Raw genomic sequence first — 20771 nt, 5'->3', positions numbered from 1 at the left:
AACCTCTACTAAAAAAGCCCACCCTGGATCCAGAGGTGTTAGCCAACTATAGACCAATATCTAATCTTCCCTTTCTTTCAAAGATCCTTGAGAAAGTAGTCGCAGACCAGCTGTGTGATTTTCTCCATGATAATAATTTATTTGAGGAATTTCAGTCAGGATTTAGAGTGCATCATAGCACTGAGACAACACTCGTTAAAATTACAAATGACCTTCTGATTGCTTCAGACAAAGGACTCGTCTCTGTACTTGTTTTATTAGATCTTAGTGCGGTGTTTGACACTACTGACCATCAAATTCTGCTATAGAGACTGTATCACTTAATTGGCCTAAAAGGTTCTGCACTAAGCTGGTTTAAATCTTATTTATCTGATTGTTTTCAGTTTGTTGACGTTCATAATGAATCATCCTTACATACTAAAGTTTGTTTTGGAGTTCCGCAAGGTTCTGTGCTCGGACCAATCCTATTTACTCTATATATGCTTCCTTTAGGCAACATCATTAGAAATCACTCTATAAATTTCCATTGTTATGCAGATGACACACAGTTGTATTTATCTATGAAGCCAGAAGAAAGTAATCAATTAACTAAACTCCATAACTGCCTTAAAGACATAAAAACCTGGATGAGCACCAATTTCCTGATGTTAAATTCAGACAAAACTGAAGTTATTGTTCTTGGCCCCAAACAACTCAGAGACTCTTTATCTGATGACATAGTTTCTCTAGATGGCATTGCTCTGGCCTCTAATAATAACAATAATAATAATAATAATAGATCTGTTTTATATAGCGCTTTTCTAAATACTCAAAGACGCTTTACAAAGAATAAGCACAGAAACAGGCACTCAAAACAAAACACTCAAACAAAGGACACTCAAACAAAACACTTAAAAGAGAAAGAGCGGGTGGAGGATGACGGGGGAGGATGTTTAGGTGCCGTATGTGTTCCTGAGGAGATGGGATTTAAGCTGACTCTTGAATGAGGGGAGTGTATCAGAGTTCCGGATGGCCAGGGGCAGGGAGTTCCAGAGGGTAGAGGCAGCGATGGCAAATGCTCTCTCCCCCAGGGTGCGGTACTTGGTCTTGGTGATGGGGGTGAGAAGGTTGGCATCGGTGGAGCGGAGGCGGCGGGTGGGGGAATGGCGATGGAGGAGATTGGTGAGGTATGAGGGTGCAAGGTTGTTTAAGGCTTTGTAGGTGGTGAGGAGGATCTTGAAGTTGATGTGTTGTTTTATGAGAAGCCGGTGAAGTTGACGTAGGATGGGAGTGATGTGTTCTCTGGAGGGGGAGCGAGTGAGCAGTCGGGCAGCCGAGTTTTGAACATATTGCAGTTTTTGGAGGACAGTGGTTGGGAGGCCATACAGGATGCTATTACAATAGTCGAGTCTGGAGGTGATGAAAGCGTGGATGAGTGTTTCGGCGGCTGAGGAGGAGAGAGTGGGGCGAAGGCGTGCAATGTTGCGAAGGTGGAAGAAAGATGTTATGGTGACGTGGTTGATGTGTGATTTGAAGGAGAGTGTGGGGTCCATGATGATGCCGAGGTTTCTGACCAGGAGGGAGGGAGTGACAGAGTGACCATCGATGCAGAGTGAGAAGTCCTGGGAGGTGGGGAGGATGGGTTTTGGGCCAAAGATGATAATTTCTGTTTTATTGCTGTTGAGTTTTAGGAAGTTGTGGTTCATCCAGGTTTTGATATTGGTGAGACAGTTGGTGAGGGTAGAGAGAATGGCAGGAGTAATGGCTGTGGTGGTGATATAAAGCTGGGTATCATCGGCATAACAGTGAAAGTGAAGACCATAGCGCCGGATGATGTGACCTAGTGGGAGCATGTAAAGAATGAAGAGGATCGGGCCAAGCACTGAGCCTTGAGGTACTCCGTGTGAGACGGGGTGGTGTGGGATTTGTGGTTGTTGATGGAGATGTAGTGGAATCTTTCAGACAGGTAGGAGGTGAACCAGGTGAGGGCGGAGTCAATGATGCCAATGGATTTCAGACGGCTGAGGAGGATGGAGTGATTGACGGTGTTGAAGGCAGCACTGAGGTCGAAGAGGAGGAGAATGGTGAGGGAGCCGGAGTCAGAGGAGAGTAAAATGTCGTTTGTAACTTTGAGAAGTGCTGTTTCAGTGCTGTGGTGAATTCGGAAGCCGGATTGGAATGTTTCATACAGGTTATTGGAGACGAGGTATTGCTTGAGTTGTGTCGCAATGGCTCTTTCCAGTAGTTTTGAGAGGAATGGGAAGTTGGAAATGGGTCTGAAGTTGTTGGGGTCGTTGGGGTCAAGGCCAGGTTTTTTAAGGAGAGGGGTGAGGGCAGCAAGCTTAAGAGGTGGGGGAACGATGCTAGAGGTAAGGGAGGAGTTGATGGTGTCCGTGATAAGTGGTGCAAGAGAGGTGAAACAGGCTTTGACGAGGTCAGAGGGTATGGGGTCCAGGGGGGAGGTGGATGATTTCATGGTGGAGAGTATTTTGGAGATGTCCGCTGTGGCTATGGGTGAGAAGAGGGAAAGCCGATGGTTAGGGGATGAAGGAAGTGGAGGTTCCTGGTCAGGGGTGGTGGCAGAGGAGGTGGCCAGCTGGTTGTGGATGCTTTCTATCTTGGAGTGGAAAAAAGATAGGAAGTTGTTGCATTTCTCTGGGGCGAATGAAAATGATATGTTATCTTGGGGTTTGAGGAGTTTATTTATGGTGGAAAACAGCACTACCGTAAGAAACCTCAGAGTAACATTTGATCTCATTTAAAACAAACATCACGGACTACATTTTTTCATCTGCGTAATATTGCAAAAATTAGGCCTATCCTGACCCGAAAAGATGCAGAAAAATTGGTCCACGCTTTTGTTACCTCAAGGCTGGATTACTGTAACTCTCTATTATCAGGTAGCTCTAGTAAGTCCTTAAAAACTCTCCAGCTAATTCAGAATGCAGCAGCACGTGTACTAACAGGAACTAAGAAACAAGATCATATTTCTCCTGTTTTAGCTTCTCTGCACTGGCTCCCTGTAAAATCCAGAATTGAATTTAAAATCCTACTGTTAACTTATAAAGCTCTAAATGGTCAAGCTCCGTCATATCTTACAGAGCTCATAGTGCCATATTATCCCACCAGAACACTGCGCTCTGAGAACACAGGGTTACTCGTGGTCCCTAAAGTCTCCAAAAGTAGATCAGGAGCCAGAGCCTTCAGCTATCAGGCTCCTCTCCTGTGGAATCATCTTCCTGTTATGGTCCGGGAGGCAGACACCGTCTCCACATTTAAGACTAGACTTAAGACTTTCCTCTTTGATAAAGCTTATAGTTAGGGCTGGCTCAGGCTTGCCTTGTACCAGCCCCTAGTTAGGCTGACTTAGGCTTAGTCTGCCGGAGGACCCCCCCTATAATACACCGGGCACCTTCTCTCCTTCTCTCTCTCTCTCTCTCTCTCTCTCTCTCGTATCCCATTACTGCATCTTGCTAACTCGGCCATTCTGGATGTCACTAACTCGGCTTCTTCTCTTTTGCCTTTGTGCTCCACTGTCTCTCAGATTAACTCATATCACAGCGGTGCCTGGATAGTGTGACATGTGTGGTTGTGCTGCTGCCGTGGTCCTGCCAGATGCCTCCTGCTGCTGCTGCCATCATTAGTCATTAGTCATTAGTCATACTTCTACTGTTATTATACACATATGATTATTGTCACACATGTATACTGTCAGATATTAATATATATATACTTTCAACATATTGTACCACAGTAGCCAGAACTATAACTATAATATTATTACTTTCATTAATGTTGCTGTAAGCACTGTCATTACCGTCTGTCCTGCATCTCTCTCTCTCTGTCTCTGTCTCTCTTTCTGTCTCATTGTTTCATACGGATTACTGTTAATTTATTATGCTGATCTGTTCTGTACGACATCTATTGCATGTCTGTCCATCCTGGAAGAGGGATCCCTCCTCAGTTGCTCTTCCTGAGGTTTCTACCATTTTTTCCCCGTTAAAGGGTTTTTTTCAGGAGTTTTTCCTTATCCGCTGTGAGGGTCCAAAGGACAGAGGGATGTTGTATGCTGTAAAGCCCTGTGAGGCAAATTGTGATTTGTGATATTGGGCTTTATAAATAAAATTAATTGATTGATTGATTGATTGATTGATTGATTGATTGATTGATTGACTGACTGATTGAGGGGGCGGCACGGTGGTGTGGTGGTTAGCACTCTTGTGTGAATGTGAGCGTGAATGGTTGTTTGTCTCTATGTGTCATCCCTGTGATAGCCTGGCGACCTGTCCAGGGTGTACCCTGCCTCTCGCCCAATGTCAGCTGGGATAGGCTCCAGCCCCCCCGCGACCCTCAAGAGGATGAAGCGGTTAGAAGATGAATGAATGAATGAATGAATGATTGAATGAGTCTATAAAGGCTGTACACAACAGTAAGGCTATAGACATTATATTCTATTCAGGCCGACAGAACCAGCAGCGCATCAGCTCTACAGTGCACGGCACTGCTGATTGACCATTTCATTGCAGCACAGAGTGTCTGCCAGCAACCAATTACTTACAGAGGCTTCCTACAACTTGTTTCAATGGTTCCGATTTAATCAGAAGACAAATTAAACAGGATGACCAGATGATCAATGTGAAAATCAAAAGAAAGCATAGAATAATGTACTGAAGGAGACTGTTGTTTTTTGTGGTTTGAGAGCAAAGATCCGGTCGCCGCTGTGCAAAACTCCGCAATACAATTCTCAGACTTGATTGAAAATCAATTTCGGCGGTGTTTCGGAATGGAGGGCTGTCCCCTGTTGGAACATTGTGCGCACACAGTCCTTCACCACCTGGATCCTAAAATAAACACCTGTTTTATTACATAATCATGCTTCTGTGTTGCGCCATTCATTAAGATCCTATTTCTGTCATTCAAATAACAAGAATTGTAGTTTAATACTCTTAATTATAACAGCCAACTTATTGAAAAATGACGGGTTTAAATCATAATTAAAATCCCATCATAATTTAAATCCCGTCCCAGACATAACGTGCATGGGCTCGGGCTGGGTCGGGCTGGATTTTTTGGGCCCGATCTAAGCTCTATTAGCCGCTCTCGTTTGCCCTGAGCCGCCTCAAGTGCCTGCTCTCGCCCTGCAGCTACGCGGAGTCCCTCCTGATCAAAACGCCGCTCCACCTCTGTGCACAGCAGGTCCAGGGCCTCTGTAGCCTATGTTGTCAGGCAGGCTGCATATCACATCAAAAGCATAGATCTATGTCTTCATGATATGAAACAGATAAATGTAAGTCAGACAAATTGAGTTTAAATTCAGATTCTTTATTTTCTGTTTTATGTTTGTGTACTACGGAGCCACAGAGGGGCATTGAGAAAAAAAATAAAACACACCAGCACTAGAAATGTTTGATTGCGAACCAGATAGGCCTACAATTTGACTCACTTTTTGATTTTTTATAACTGCACTACAATAAGGTGCCAGGGTTAGTGGGGATTACTGCTAGGTGCTGTTGGATAGAGCCAGATGGCTGAGAGTCTACCCAGAGCCTGCCGAGGATGCTCGAGGCTTTACCGGGCTGGTGAGGCAGTAACAGGTGTGCACAATTGAGTGCCTGTTGGAGGCTGTATCTTTTTCTCTATGGCTCCACTCTGTATTTTACCTACCATATGAGTGGAAGTGAAGAGTGAAAGTCTTTTTTACTGTAAGTAATGTAATATAGGGACCTTTGATTCGGCTTAAAAATAATGTGGCAGGAGGGTAAAAGTGGGGGGGGGGGCCCCCCGCTTCCAGCGCCGTTGATTTATACATCCAGTAGACACAGCGCAATGTGAGCGGTGACAAGCTCATCCATACAACGTGTGAGCGCAAGCACTGTCTGATTGGTGCTAATGGTGGAAAAACACTGTCAGACAAATAGCTGATAGCCCAAACAGATAATAAAAAGCAAAGGGACGATGCTAGTCTATCATTTAAAGGAGCAATAAGCGAAATTCATTATTTCTACATTGAAGGAATTAAAAAACTTCTATGTGAAGAACTACCCCCCCACGAGCCCTTGGCCCTCCCTCCCTATAAAAGGCTACAGCCAGTGAGCAACGGCAGCGCGTATTTTCGAAGTGAAATGGCAGAGAGCAGAACGTCCACCTGAAGACGACTAGGATCCGACATTACCTCTAAAGAAACAACGGTTGTTGGCGAAGAAGTTGTCAGATAAAGAAAGGGACAGAACTCGGATTAACATTGGCCTTGCATTTCCAAGGTGGAGAGCACTGCAAGAGCTAAAGGGGCTACAGTTTGACTCAGAGCTAGCTCTTCTTCTTCTGGACAGGTACAACATAAAGTCAAATGTCTGTTTTAATTATTGTCACAGTAACATTAGGCACCTGTCGCTATGTCGATTCAATTAAATTTAATGTTACAATCGTAGCATGGGTTAACGTCTGGAGCTTGAGTTATTAGCGGCTTGGTCCCAGCAATGGGTCAGGCGTTACGGTTGTGTTAGGTGAGTAGCCCGGCAGCCCAGCTAACATTTGCAATTAGCATTGTAAAATGTAGCCAGGCGGGCAGCCTGGCGGCTGTGTTTAGCTATTCCCCTGCCTACTTCAATGATGATGGTCCCTGTAATAAATGTAATGTATCTGCTGAAATGGAGGCGAGGCTCAGTGACTAGAAGAGCTGGTAGAAGCGCTCCATAGCTGCAAGCTACTCCAGTAGCCGTAGCAGCTCTAGTGCTAACTCTGGGAGCTAACGCTAACATTCCTCTCTTCTCTGTGAGCCGGGAGCGGTCTCACGGAGAAGAGAGGAATGTTAACCGGGGGCTCACGGTCTCACGGAGAAGAGAGGAATGTTAGCGTTAGCATGGCAGCCGACTAGTGCTAACGCTAACATCCCCATGCTTCTCGTCTCCGACTCACTGAGCCTGGCGGAGAAGCGTGGGGACGTTAGCACTAATCGGCTGCCATGCTAACGTTCCAACTCTTCTCCGTGAGACCGTGAGCCCGGCTCAGTTGGAGTTGGAGCGTTAGCGTGGCAGCTGAGTAGTGCTAACACTAACAGGAAAGCAGGGAAATATGTAAACACAGCAGAGACTGAGAGTGAGTGAAAGACATTGCTAACTGCTAAACTAAGTTGGCTAGTTAGGTTTTATTTCCTCACCCCTGTGGCGAGTGAATCTGCCTGCAGTGAAAGCAGGGGCTAACCGGTGCTTCCTCCTCAGGCTCCACTTCACTCAGCTGCCAACACAGCTAGTTAGCCTCTGCTAGCTTCCCAGCTAATGTTAGCCCCGGTTCTCCGTTTGGATCCAACTGGAGCACCAAGCCCTGGTTTGTTATTCAGGTTAATGTGGGAAGAAGCAGCGGTATATTGGGCAGCTGAGTGAAGCTGAGTGAAGCTGAGTGAAGCGGAGCCTGCGGAAGAAACACCGGGACCGTCTGGATGTGATAGTCCGTGGAGATGCTGCGGTGCTCGCCGGCACAGACGAGGCGAGTGGAGGGGTCGGGGGGTGGGGGGTGTTGGAGAGCAGAGGTAGAGGGAGGAGTGGCTCATGACACACTTTGTTTTGCTCTACAGGCAGGGCACAACAACGAACCTAGCGGTGAAACGATTTTGCTTATTGCCCCTTTAAGGGCGGTTATATTGGTGATATGTTGCACAGATATTGCACGCTTGCATTTCTTTGATTAATACTGGGATGTGATGCTCTGCAGTGATGTTTCCTGACTCATGTGCAGCAAGTGTTTCTATTACAGCCATAGATGTTTTTTTCAAACCAACAACAGCAACAGCAAAATGTGTGAGGGTGGATAATGGAAGGAGAGTTCATTTTCTTTGAACCCTTTTCACTTGGAGCTGTTAATTTAGCATGGCTGCATTGCCGTCAGGTTAGCCATACTGGACTCATTTCTGCACGAGAAGCTGAGGCCTGCAGAGGGGAGAGCTGAGAGAGAAGGAAAACAGGCAGAAGGAAAGAAGAAAGAGCCCATTCCAGGTCTGTGTCAATACAAAGGTTCTACCAATAAATTTCATCATACACATGGAGGTGGTGTCATGCATCAAAACGTCAGTCCATGAAAAGGCTTGATCACCCATCTACAGACTGACAGCATCAGCCACATTAAAAGCACATGTGTTTTTTTAAATGTCCGAGCAAGAGCTGTTTTTAAGGCTTTTGGGGTGAGTCCAACTCAAGTCATAAGCTGTCATGAGCAAATAAATCAGGATGGAAGTATTTCAAGTCTCAATGCTGATTATTAAAAATCCAATGAACTATGCTAGATCAACATGAAGATTAAACATGGCAGCTGCAAATTAATGTTTCCATATTTGTATTTGGTAAACCATGCATTTGTGTTGATGCGCACATTATGCACCACTCAAAATATTAAATTTCTCAACCCAGTGAACAAAGCCAGTACAGTGAACTGGCTCTGAGTGAGGAATCCTTTGTGAGTGTGTGCCTTTGACATGTTTATGTAGTGAGCCTTGAAGGAGCAGACCCTGTCATAAATCATGTCATGGCGGACAGACAGTGTGTGTATGTGTGTGTGTGTGTGTGTGTGTGTGTGTGTGTGTTAGCCCTCTCAATCAGACAGTCAACAGTACAAAAACATCTTCAGACAGCCCGCTGCCAACATGCCCATGCCTATTTGACCCTCACCATCCACACACACACACACACACACACACACACACTCAGCAGTGATAAGGCAACAACAGCATCTAAAAACTCAGAGCTTTCTATACAAGCAGCAAGTTCTACAGTTGGCAAAACCGCCACTGAGAAACCTTATCTCTCTGTTGTGTTGGGGCTGGAGGGGGGAGGGTGCATCCGCTCTATGAAATGTTTTCAATGTTCTTTCATTGAGTCTGTCGAGCAAACACTAAAGGCATCCAAATGTTCTGCTGCCAAATCAACGTGTTTTGAAAGAGAACCCGTGTCACTACAAATGGTGGTTTTATTTTTATTTTTTTCAACCTCTGTGCTGCGTCAGTTTCCAACAGACATCAGAAAGTGTGATATCCTTTGATTCACCAAAACTAAATCCTGGACAGTACCATGCAACCAGGTAACTCTTTTCCTATATGCTGATATGACAGAGCAAAGGGCCCTGGAGAGACAAAGAGAGGAGGCATGTGTTTTACGTTGAAGAAGGACTGGTGTGACAGAGTGAATGTGGGGTGCTGTCCCATTCCTGCTAGCCCCAATGACACAGTATGACTGTTGAGGCGATTCTGAATATGATTTGAGCATGAGGATTGATTGGACCAAGTTGGACCAGGTCTGTTCCAGTCTGGGTTAGGTGGTGCTGACAGCTGGCAGACAAAATCTAATAATATGTGATATCTAAAGATTCTAAACCTGAGCCTTCAGATCCAGTCCCTTACAGTCGCTCTCATAAAGACTCTGATATTTGCATCTGACATCAGCAACTAATGCCTGTCTGAGGGAGGCATAAATACTCAAAAGCTATTTTTCCTATTTTTTTTTAACCATAGATCATGGTCAATAATACAATAGTAACAAAACATCCACAATATATTTTAGTAGCTTTGGGGTCCCTGGAGTCAGCCAGGGTTGCAAAATCTGGACACTAGCTGCTGTAGGCTAATTTCAAGCAAATCTAGTTGACACTGATCTGTTAAAATATGCCCGGCAAGGCCCCAGTACTGACCCTTGGGATTGGCTCAAGACATTTCTAATCTCTAATGATGATTAAAAATGTTATATTACATTCATCAAGGTTAAGTCACAATTCACTGTGCTTTAGGTTTAAATTAATTTTATCTAGCCTCATACTGTGTGAGTCAAAGCTGTACCGTTTTGTTACATTGTGTTTTTACCGTAGTTATCCTTTGCATCCCAGTCTTTGTTCCAGTGACCACCCCAGTCTCCGACTCCACTCAGAACGGGCTCCTCTGGGTCGTAGTTGTAGTCCTCAGATTGTTCCTCCAAACTGGTTCTTTCCAACCCATTCTCCACCTGCTCCGGGTACTCCCAAAACAATGGCCAGAACAGCTTCTTGTGGCTGTTGGCCCATTCTGAAGATGACACTGACCAGTCATTACGCTGACCCTCCTTGACCAGGTCCATCTCCACCTCCGTCTCAGTCTGTATGTCATCTACCACCTCGATGGTCACCTGAAAGAAACACAAAATACTTACAACACTGTTTATACGTATGTGTGCAGCATGCAGTGACTGACAATCATGCAAAAGGAATTCTTTAAAGTGTCAGAGTGATCTCACTTTGACTCGATGAAAGTTGTAAAAGTTTAGCACAATGTTATATGGACCTATAAAACCACTACCCTCAGCAACTTGCTTCAATGGCCCAACATATAGTGACCTCAGCAGCCAACAGTAACAACATCAAGCTTAATGCTTCTGTAATTTAAGAAGTGGATAATTGCCATAAATGGCCCTACAAAATGCATTCACACATAACTGTCAAATAACACTGGTGACAGAGTAGCCTCGCTCTGCACAGAAGTCACAGTAAATTCCAACAGGACATAATGACAAATGCAGCATAACCTTAAAGCAGTGGGAATTTAATGATTCCATCAGCCGCCTCATTCATCTTCAAAAAAATAAAAGGAGACAGCTTCTAGGATTTTGTTACACTGTTCAAAAAAAATAGGGAAACACCTAAATCACACATCATATGTTGATGAACAAATTATTCAAGTTGAAAATCTTAACTGATGTACATTATATAATTTGTTGAGAACAAAATGGATGTGTCATCCTGGAAGATCTGGACTTCCTGTGCAGCCTGATTGGGCTGCAGGTACCGCCTCATGCTACCAGTAGTGACAAGGACACTAGCAGAACACAAGACTAGAGAAGAATCAGTCAGGAATGATAAGGAGAGAGCTACGGTCTGTGTCTGCCACATGCAAAACCATTCCTTTGTGGGGGTTGTCTTGCTTTTGCTTCTCCATTCCACCTGTTGTCACTTCCATTTGCACCAAAGCAGGTGAAATTGATTCACATCACATAACTGACTTGTGTTATACTGTGACCATTAAATGTTTCCTTTCTTGAGCAGTGTATGTTTGACCTGTATTAAGCCCTGGTCAAACCAGTATGTGACACAACAAAGTTTATCCATGCAACATGGCAAACGTATGGTATAACATAAGTAACATAGTGACTTCTTGCAGAGCTAGCTTAGATCAGTGAACTACTGTAGCTGACAAGCTAAACACTAATATGCTAACAAGCCGTTCAGTCAGTTAGCAATCTAGCTAATTTGAAGTATTTGTACCATGGACTCATGTCTCAAAGTTTTCTTCAGACTACACCTGTTATGTGGAGCAGGGCTTTAGAAAAGTGGATGATAGCTTATAAACTATGTTATCTTCTTCTGCTTTGACTCTCTTTAAAGTATGACAATACAGTATACTGTATTCTGTGTCTCATCAGGTTTTGGAGGCTGTAATGTTTAGTTATGCAAACCGATAGCTTGATCGTTGATTCCTCCTGTAAGATCAATTATTGTTCTGATAAAGGGGATTCAGTTCAGTTCTTCAGTTCAGGAGCTGGCAAAACAGGTTGTATGTCAATTTTTCTTTTGATACCAAGTAATAAGTACAACTCCTAATTCAAAAAAAGTTGGGACACTGTGTTAAATGTAAATAAAAAACACAATAACAGAAGATAAAAGATAAGAAATTTGATGTTCAAACTGATTAAGCTTATTGTTTTTTTGCAAATCTCCACTCATTCCAAATTTGATGGCTCCAACATGTTTTCAAAAAAGGTGGGAAGGGGGCATGTTTACCACTGTGTTACATAACCTTTTTGTTTGAACAACACTCAGTAGCATTTGGAGACTGAGGACACTCGTTGAAGTCTGAAAGTGAAACCTTTTTCCATTCTTGCTTGATATACAACCTCAGTTTTGTGCTTCACAATGGGCCACACATTTTCAATAGGAGACAGGTCTGGGCTGCAGGCAGGTCAGTCTAGTACCTGTGCTCTCTTTTCCTACAAAGCCACACTGTTGACGCATGCAGGATGTGTTTCATTGTTTTGCTAGAATAAGCAGGGACATCCTTGAAATAGACGTCATCTGGATGGCAGCATATGTTGCTCCAAAACCTGTATGTACCTTTCAGCATTCATGGTGCCTCCAGAGATGGGCAACTTACCCATGATGCGATGGGCACTACACACCTCCATAATACCACAGATGCTGGCTTTGAACTTTGAGCTGATAACAGTCTGGATGGTCCTTTTCCTCTTTAGCCTGGAGGACATGACATCCATGATTTCTAAAAACAATCTGAAACATGGGCTCGTCAGACCGCAGCACACTTTGCCACTTTGTATCAGTCCATCTCAGATGAGCTCAGGCCCAGAGGTGTCGTCTTTGTTTCTGGATGGTGTTGATATTTAGCTTTCACATGGTATGGTAGAGTCTTATCTTGTATTTGTAGATACAGTTACGAACTGTGTTCACTGACAATAGTTTCTTAAGTGTTCCTAAGCCCAGGTGGTAATATCCGTAATTCAGTCAAATTCATTTAAATGTTGTGCAGCCTAAGGGGTCAAAGGTCATAGCCATTCAGCATTTTTTTCTAGCCTTCCCCTTCACATTTACCTTACCTGATTTTAATGATACTAAATATTGTAGATGGTAAAATCTCTAAATTCTTTGCATTTGTATGTTGAGAAACGTCATTCTCAAACTGCTGGACTGTTTGCCCACACATTTTCACAAAGCGACCACCCTTGCTTGTGAATAACTGAGTCTTTTGAGTTTATCCTGTCATACCTATTAATGACACTAACATCTGTAACCAATTAACCTGTGGAATGTTCCAAACAGGTGTTTTTTGAGCATTCCACATCTTTCCCAGTCTTTTGTTGCAGCTGTCCCAACTTTTCTGAGTCATATTGCAGAATCAAATACAGAATTAGTATATTTACAAAAAAACAATAAAGTTTATCAGTATGAACATTAAATATCTTATCTTTATACTGTATTCAACTAAATATAGGTTAAAAAAAAAAAAAAAAAAGATTTGCAAATCATTGCATTCTGTTTTTGTTCAAATTTAACAAAGCGTCCCAACCTTTTTAGAACTGGGTTTGTATATGACTTTAAAGAAGTAATATCTAAAAAGTAACTTATTACCCCTTCAGTGTAACCTGCCCATCACTGGTACAGCATGTTTACAGGTTGGTACAAGCTCTCAGACAGGATGAGGGGAGTGATGTCACCGCTTCAGGAGAAGTCTGTTTATTTGAAGATGAGATTAAAAGTGTAGTCGCCTTTTATGAAAGAGGGTTATTGTGCGGTGGGGGAAGGGACTGAGACACATGAAGAATATAGCGGGATGGAAAGATGAACTGATAGCGAGTTTTGATTATCTCTGTTACTCTCTCACACATGGACGTGTACATAAACACACATACATGCACAGGTCTCAACAAAACCCAGGTAGCTGATGTTTCCAACAGCAACAGTTTATAAAGACAAAGCAGCAGCTGAAGAACATGATGCTGACTATCAGAGAACGGAGAGGATAAAGGTAAACATGTCTCTTATTCTGTATTCATCAAGGTAACAGTATATGAATAAAGTGAGTCTGGACTGTGTGTCCTTGTGTGCCATACAAAAATACATACAATTTGGAGCTAATAATACTCTCCATGGCTGTGTACAGCAGTAGCAATGTAAGCATCATACAGGTCATGGTATCAACAACAATCCCCAACAGTGGGCCCTTTCCAGGCATATTTAAATGAATTGTTACTGGCTGGATAAAGCCCAATCCATTTACAACTTGCTGCTCATTTGGTTAGAATATGCCAGCTGCACCACACTGGACTGATCTGAACCATGTGTCTGGATTTTACAAATGTACTTTTTTTAGTTACACTTTCAGTTTTAGTTGGCCTTGATTTGGCTGTTTTGGGCACAGGGCTATATACTGTAACAGTCTTTCCTCTTGTGCCTCCCTGCTGCGATGTTGCCTGGTTTCTCCAGCATAATTCTAGCTGTGTTAACAAGTGTTTTTTATTGATTCCTTACCCACATTAAGGAAACCAGTGGCCTCATTTATCGAAGCATGTGTCAAACCACTTCTAAATGTGTGTGTGTAGGGACTTTCTTCACGAACAGGAAAATTGGAATTTATCAAACATGCACACACAAAACATTATGAAATGAACATTATAAGTGTTCTATCCATGTGCTCGTACACAGTTAGGGGTTAGGCTCCAGGAATGATAAGTTTACAATCTACATGGTTATCAGAGGTTGGGGTTTGTGTACCTGTACTTTAAGGTTATTGATGGTTTTATCATATTGATAGTGACTGTTTTGGTGTGCCAAGAGGAGTTTGTTGGTACACCTGGTCAAAAGTGGTTCTAAATGTATGCACATTTCAAGCACGATTTTATGCTTAGAAATTGGCATTATGCATAGTTTAAGCCAGGGGAAGGCAACCTGTGGCTCTGGAGCCATGTGTGGCTCTTTAGTCCCTCGCCAGTGGCTTTAAAAAATCATATGGAAATCAATAGGGCTTAAAAAAATTTTTTTAATATTTTTAATATATAAATTTTAATTTTTATTTATTATTATTGTAGGCCTAAAAATTGTAAAAATGTGAAGCTATACACAGATTTAAAAAAAAAACGGTTCTGAACATTTTGTCAACTATGTCTACTGCTAGGCACCTTTACCTCTCAATGTTGCTGAGGTCCTGTCTAAATGAGTGGTGGCTAGTCTTGAATCTCCCTAGTGAGGCTAGCTATGGACTCCAAATCCAAAAACAGTGTTGGAGGAAAATAGAGACATACATAATGGGTGGACAGATTATTTGCTTTAACCACCAACTTTTACCAAATGTTAATAAATAGCCCACTGCTGAATAGCCCCCTTGTGCTAAAACATATTAATGAATGCTCATTCAGTAATGTTAATAGGCTATTTTTGACGCAATAGTCTGTTATCATGATTTTACTCAATATGTTTTGCGGATCCAGACAATTTTTTTTTTAAATTTTAGTCAAAAATGGTTCTGTTGATAGTAAAGGTTTAAGCACAAAAATCAAAGTCAAAATAAGTTGCAGTTTGACTTTGTGAATAATATTTTGAAAATTAGACCAACCCTTTCTGTAATGAAAGAATGAGCAGCAGGTACTCAAAGTGATAGGTGTCATTTTATTTGTTGTGTCAGCAAAACCTACCGACAGCTTAACTTGCTTGTCCTTTATTACAGGTTCTTAAAAGTTACTTTAATGTTATAGCCACAACTCAAAGAAGGAGCAAGCTCAAATCTATTAGAAAAGTGAAATCTCCAAAGATGATTGCATGGATGATGTCATAATGTATGCAGAATCAGCTCGGTTTGTGTAATCCACATTAAAATATATTGGGGTTAACAGTGTACATCACTACTTGTGGAGCTGTGTAGTGTTTCTGTATGTGAAGTCACAAAAACTGTAGTTCTCTGAATGGCCACTTGAGGCTGGCTCCAAGAGTGACTCAATCCCCACTGACCCCCATCTTAAATTGCCCAACTTCACAGCAGCAATAAACATATTTACAGCCTGGGTTTGGTCTCTATAGGTAATTGCACTGGGGGGGAAGCATAATTAAGGGCCAGGGCCACCTTGAGGGACAGGTGGGTACTGTTCATTTATGGATCGCTATCATGGCGACAGTGTTGGTTGGTGTAACCCCAGATACAGAGTAAATGTGTTTCAGTTTAGTTTATCAGTTTATGAAAGTTGATTATAACTCTTTGTTTAAAAAGTCTTGTTCAGACCCCCTAAGGAGTTGGATATTCAGTTTTTTTTCAGTAATTACTTTGGTTTGAATGGTTTTAAGCCATTTTTGATAGTGACAATTAGCATTAGCATTCACACCATAGCTGTAAATGCACTGTGCTAACCAAGCCAGCACCTATCGTTAGGGTTAGCTCCACCCTCTTGTTCAAATATGTTCACCTGTGGCTCCAAAAATCCAAAATGGAGACAGCCAAAATGCTGAACTAGAAGCTTCAAAAAGGCAGTCCACAAACCACAGGGTGATGTCATGTTATCTAGGGGCATTATCTTACACAATCTATGGTTAATCCCAAGTCATGACAATTCATGACAACTTTTTTTCTTTTTTCATTGTGCCTAAAATCTTTAAAGATTAAATTTAAAGCATCATCAGACTTAGAATTATTCACCAAACTCACTCACGCTAATAACTTCTTCTGTACTTCTTGTTCTTGATTGTATATAACCTTATTTTTAGTTTAAAGATACACTCAGTACTTTACCATATTATTATTTTGTATAACTGTGTTGTTAATTTATTATTATTTCTTTTAGTTTTGTGCACTTGTGTAAACAGTGCATACATCATACAATGTTGTATTAAATTATAATCTGAAAGAAACATGGAATAATAAGGTACAGCATTGACTGTCTTTTAGTAATTTACTTGTACATGTATTGTACTTGACATGGCGCAAAATAGGCTTTGTTCTGTCTCTACTAAATTCAGGATGTCATGCATCTCTCACTCTGTTGACCAGGCAGTGAATTCCAGAGTAACATCATCATTTCTCTTTAAATCAACTCCACAAGTCTTAACATTTTTTTTTATAAAGCCAACTCCACCAGGGTTTGGCTTTACAGTTGCACTTAAAAATGACCTTTTGACCATTTATATTCCGCTCTCATATGTTTTATATTTTCACTTTTTCCCCCTTTTACTTTTTTTCTTTTATTTCTCCAAACCCTGTGTAGATGTCTGAGGTTCATGGACAAGCTGGAGCGCCCCACTGTTAAAGGTCCTGCATATGGTAACTTAAGACGCTGTCCTGACTCAAACCAGCTGTACACAGAGATGGGATGTATGGAGCCAGAGGGAGATACATGGTGCTGAGAGCAAATACTGAGAAGAAAGTGAAGGAAGATCACTTAATCTGGAACACCTGCACTTCAGTGATGATATGAACCCTTAATGCTATGAGAAAAGTGACCTAATACTACTTCTGATGATACAATTAGTACAAAATATTTTGACTTCTTGCCACTTGGATATCCCCTACCTGGATGTTGGGATTCTGTGAGCCCATGTCTGCATTAGCCAGCTCTGGGAAGTTCCTCAGGTCCAGGATGAAAAGCTCAGGGTCTTCCTCAGGTTCAGGTGGGGGGAGGACACCCTGGTGATGGTGCTGGGACCAGCGTTGTCTGGACTTGGGGAGAGATGGACCAGATGGCAGAGTCTGCAGAAGGTTCTCCTGCTGAAGCTCCTGGAGGGTCTGACGATCGTCGCCAGGACTCGTCTCTGCTATCACCTGAGAGGGGGGGAAAGACAGTGATTATGCTGTCTAGCATAGAAACAACTGAGTAAAATATCAGGTGAAAGGACTTAAGTGTTCTTAAGTTTTTGACCACGTGCGTCTTCATGAGCATTTCCTTGTGTTGTTTGGTCCACCAGCAATCTGGGGACACGGGGGACATAACCCCACCACTTTCTTAATCTAGCAACATCATGGTAGCTCTCTTGTTTCCAGTATTGTAATGATGGGTCCACAGGATTAGTCTGCTACCCCGGCACTATATCCACTTCATGAGTCACCAATTAACTCCGATCAGCTGATGCGACTCCAGCGTACGCTCTGATAATAATCAAGCGGACCCAGTCTCGCACTGTGAGTTGCAGACACTTAATGACTAGAGTGGTAAAGTTAAGTGCAATGCTGGGCAGTAATGCATTACCAGTAATGAGTTACAGTAATACTATTACTTTTTCCTGCAATGAGTTGTGTAACTAATTACTAATACAGTTTCAGCAATAATAGTACTGTTATCCCAAAACCTTGAGCTTTTGTCATCACCCCACTACTGACTTAAAATACATTGAAAAAAATCACACCAGCTGATTCATTTTGGTATTCATTGTGCTGCACATGCACGTTACAAAAGCGGCAAGATACTTCAGAAGATGGATATGCTTACATTACACAGCTGGAAATATCCCCATTACTTTGATTTTGTCAGGAGAAAATATAATGTAAGCATAGTTATTCCAAGTAATGTTATGCCCCAGGTCATTATTTTTGTACGTGTTTGTATTGGTTTGCAGTGATCTGTCAGATGTTTGTCTCCTCCCCTCAGAGTATGCGCATGTGGTTGTTGCAAGGCAGGTGGTGTTTGCAGATTGGACCATTCGCAGAGATTGCTGTCACCGGATTAGTCCAGTGCATGACAGAGGATTTTCAAACGCCAGCTGATAGACGCTCTAACCTCCATTTCACTCTACCACCTCCAACAAAGCCAGCACTTTTGTGAATGTAGATTTTGGATCACAACTAGTAGAATACAGTAGAAAAGTAATATGACGAGAAGTGAAACATATTACAGTTGGCAGGGAGTAATAGGAAAAGTCATGATATTACTTTGAAAAGGAGTAATGAGTAATAAATTACATTTCTGAGTAGAGTCCAACACTGGTTACGTGCTTAAAGGAAGAGTTACACAAATGCATAACAGAGACAATCCTTATACAAATCCTGTAGATTGTTTGCTTGTTTTTATTATATCCAAGATACAAACCGAGCTGGAGATATTGAAGCTGAATAATCAACTTGTCAGTGCTCTCTGTTAGATAAATTATGTGATGGTGACACTGTTTCCAAATGATCTCAAGCCTAGGTTGGATTATCTGTATTTCAGCTTGTCAGCCCCCTTGTAGACAACTGGCATGAACACAAACACATATCTTCACACACACACACATACACACACGATTTGGGGAAAAAAACTGTAATGTATGAACACAATATCTCATTATACGATACATTTTGATGTAGCACAGAATATAGCATTTGCCAGCCACCATTGTTAAATACTCGAAATATCAGTAAAAATAAGTCGAATAATACACACTAGGCTGTGCCTATAAATAATCACATTTAGTATGATTTTTAAAGCTTATTGTGCTTGACACCAGAATTTCCATTTGCCTCTGAACACCTCACAGAGACATCAAAGCATATTGCCACAGCTCCGCCATTTTGACCTGCCACCTCTCCCAGTAAATAGCTCTAAACGTCCCTGTTAACAGCTAATAGTTTGAATGGTAGAAATACAGATTTGATGTTTTAAAGTTGCATTTACATCATTTTGTAACCAAACATGAATGGAAGGGAGAAAATATTTCTCCTGTGAGCAGCCTGGGAAAACTATACTGTTAGCCAGCTAAGCTAATTTTAGCCACATAAACTGACACAAAACATCAAGTTAGCTGTTTATATCCAATGACAATCAAGCTCTGTCTTTTTCCACTGACTAAATTTACTATCCTGATACTAATATGAAGCTGAGAAATATAAAACAAATGAAGCAGTAGTAATGTTGTTTGCTGCAGTGCACAGTTAGACAGACACCAGCTAATCCCTCATTTTAGTGACAAGCTAACTTACAAAATGATTTATGCTTGTCTCTGGCTTAGTTTCTGTCAGCAGTTTTAGCTATTAGCAGCCTTCAGTGAGGTAAGACAAGCCTAAGGGCTCTAGTTTACCGGCGCAGCGCAGGGTGGCGAACCCCGCACAGAGCTAGTTTTCAGCAGCGCAACCCAAGGCGCACTCAGTTTGGTAGTTTGGCAGACCGAGGTGCGCTGAGATGGGTGTGGCGGCGCAGCAGGTGGAGGTGTCGACAGATCCAGCTTGGCGCAGTGACAGTTTCGTGCCAAAAGGCTTCGCTGAAGGTGCGCTAAAAGCTCGCCAGCTAAAACCAGGTCTACTGTCAGTGCAGGGGGAGCGTAGCCGGTGTAAGCCAAAGTTTGGCTGACCGGCGGACAGTGCGCACACGTCACCAAAACCTCACAGGCAGGTTTCCAGAATATCAGGCATATTAACGATGCAATAAATAGCCACAAAACCACTATTCAATGCAACTATCTGCAATCAGCACATAAATGTATCTCTATATCAACTGTCCCGTCACATCTGATGTCAGATCAAAGGGGATTGGCACCGTTTGGCACGTTTGGCACGCGTAATGGAAACCCAACCTGATTTGATTAACACAGCTGCAAACTAATGAGTTCACATCCCTCTCAGCCAACCACAAACAGCCACAGCATCAGATAGGGAGTATATATTCAGCATCTGTCATCTTAGAAAAGTCAAAAGAAAAGAAACAGAGTGAGACTGTGAGAAGGAAAGAGAGAGAGAAATGCAACATTGATTTACAGTTGTGGTGACCTCCTCCCAGGCTACCTTTGCATCATCAGCCCGTGGAGGTCTGCTCACAGTTCCGTATATTCGGACACTGCGAGCTTGGACCTCCCGGACCAAAACATTAGTTTCCTCCTGGGAGAAGTTTGGCCGTCTGACGCTGCTGCTCTCTTCTGCCACCGCGACTTGAGTAAACTCTCATTACGCCTTCGTGTGGCGCATTTAAGGGCGAGGAGAGGGGCTCATTTGATTGGTGTGATGTATGTAAAACCCACTCCACGCCTTCTCTCTTCCCTCTTTCCGACTTCCGCAGGTAGGAGGGACGGAGGTGGGAAAGAGGAGTAGCTGTGCCAGGCGCACGGTGTGCCAAACTTGCAAAATCCGCCTGGCCACATCCAGTTGGCGAAGCGCAGGTGCGCTGTGCCTCCGCCTCACCCGGTCTGCGAAACTAGATCCCTAAGTGTTTAATATGACCAGCAGTCCTCTCAATCCATCTGTGGCAACTTATCTTTATACTGGATAGGTTGTAATTGACATTCTGGCTAGTTTGTTGTTGAATGTCCACGTGTCTATGTAAACTAGAGGTTTT

General features: G+C 42.5%; 1 protein-coding gene across 1 annotated transcript in view; it reads right to left on the bottom strand.

Annotated features, from left to right (window-relative positions):
- The window catches only part of ism2a (isthmin 2a), a 49821-nt gene that overhangs the window by 11611 nt on the left and 17439 nt on the right, over window positions 1–20771 (bottom strand). The window contains exons 2-3 of the mRNA XM_049596298.1: window positions 17048–17296; window positions 9821–10118 (exon numbers count right to left, since the gene is read on the bottom strand). Of these exons, the coding sequence (XP_049452255.1) occupies window positions 9821–10118; window positions 17048–17296 (547 nt within the window). The remainder of the gene's footprint in view (window positions 1–9820; window positions 10119–17047; window positions 17297–20771) is intronic.

This window comes from Epinephelus fuscoguttatus, linkage group LG14, assembly GCF_011397635.1.
Source record: "Epinephelus fuscoguttatus linkage group LG14, E.fuscoguttatus.final_Chr_v1".
Lineage (NCBI taxonomy): Eukaryota > Metazoa > Chordata > Actinopteri > Perciformes > Serranidae > Epinephelus > Epinephelus fuscoguttatus.
The sequence above is the reverse complement of the archived record's forward strand: the minus strand, read 5'-3'. Positions and strand labels throughout refer to the sequence as shown.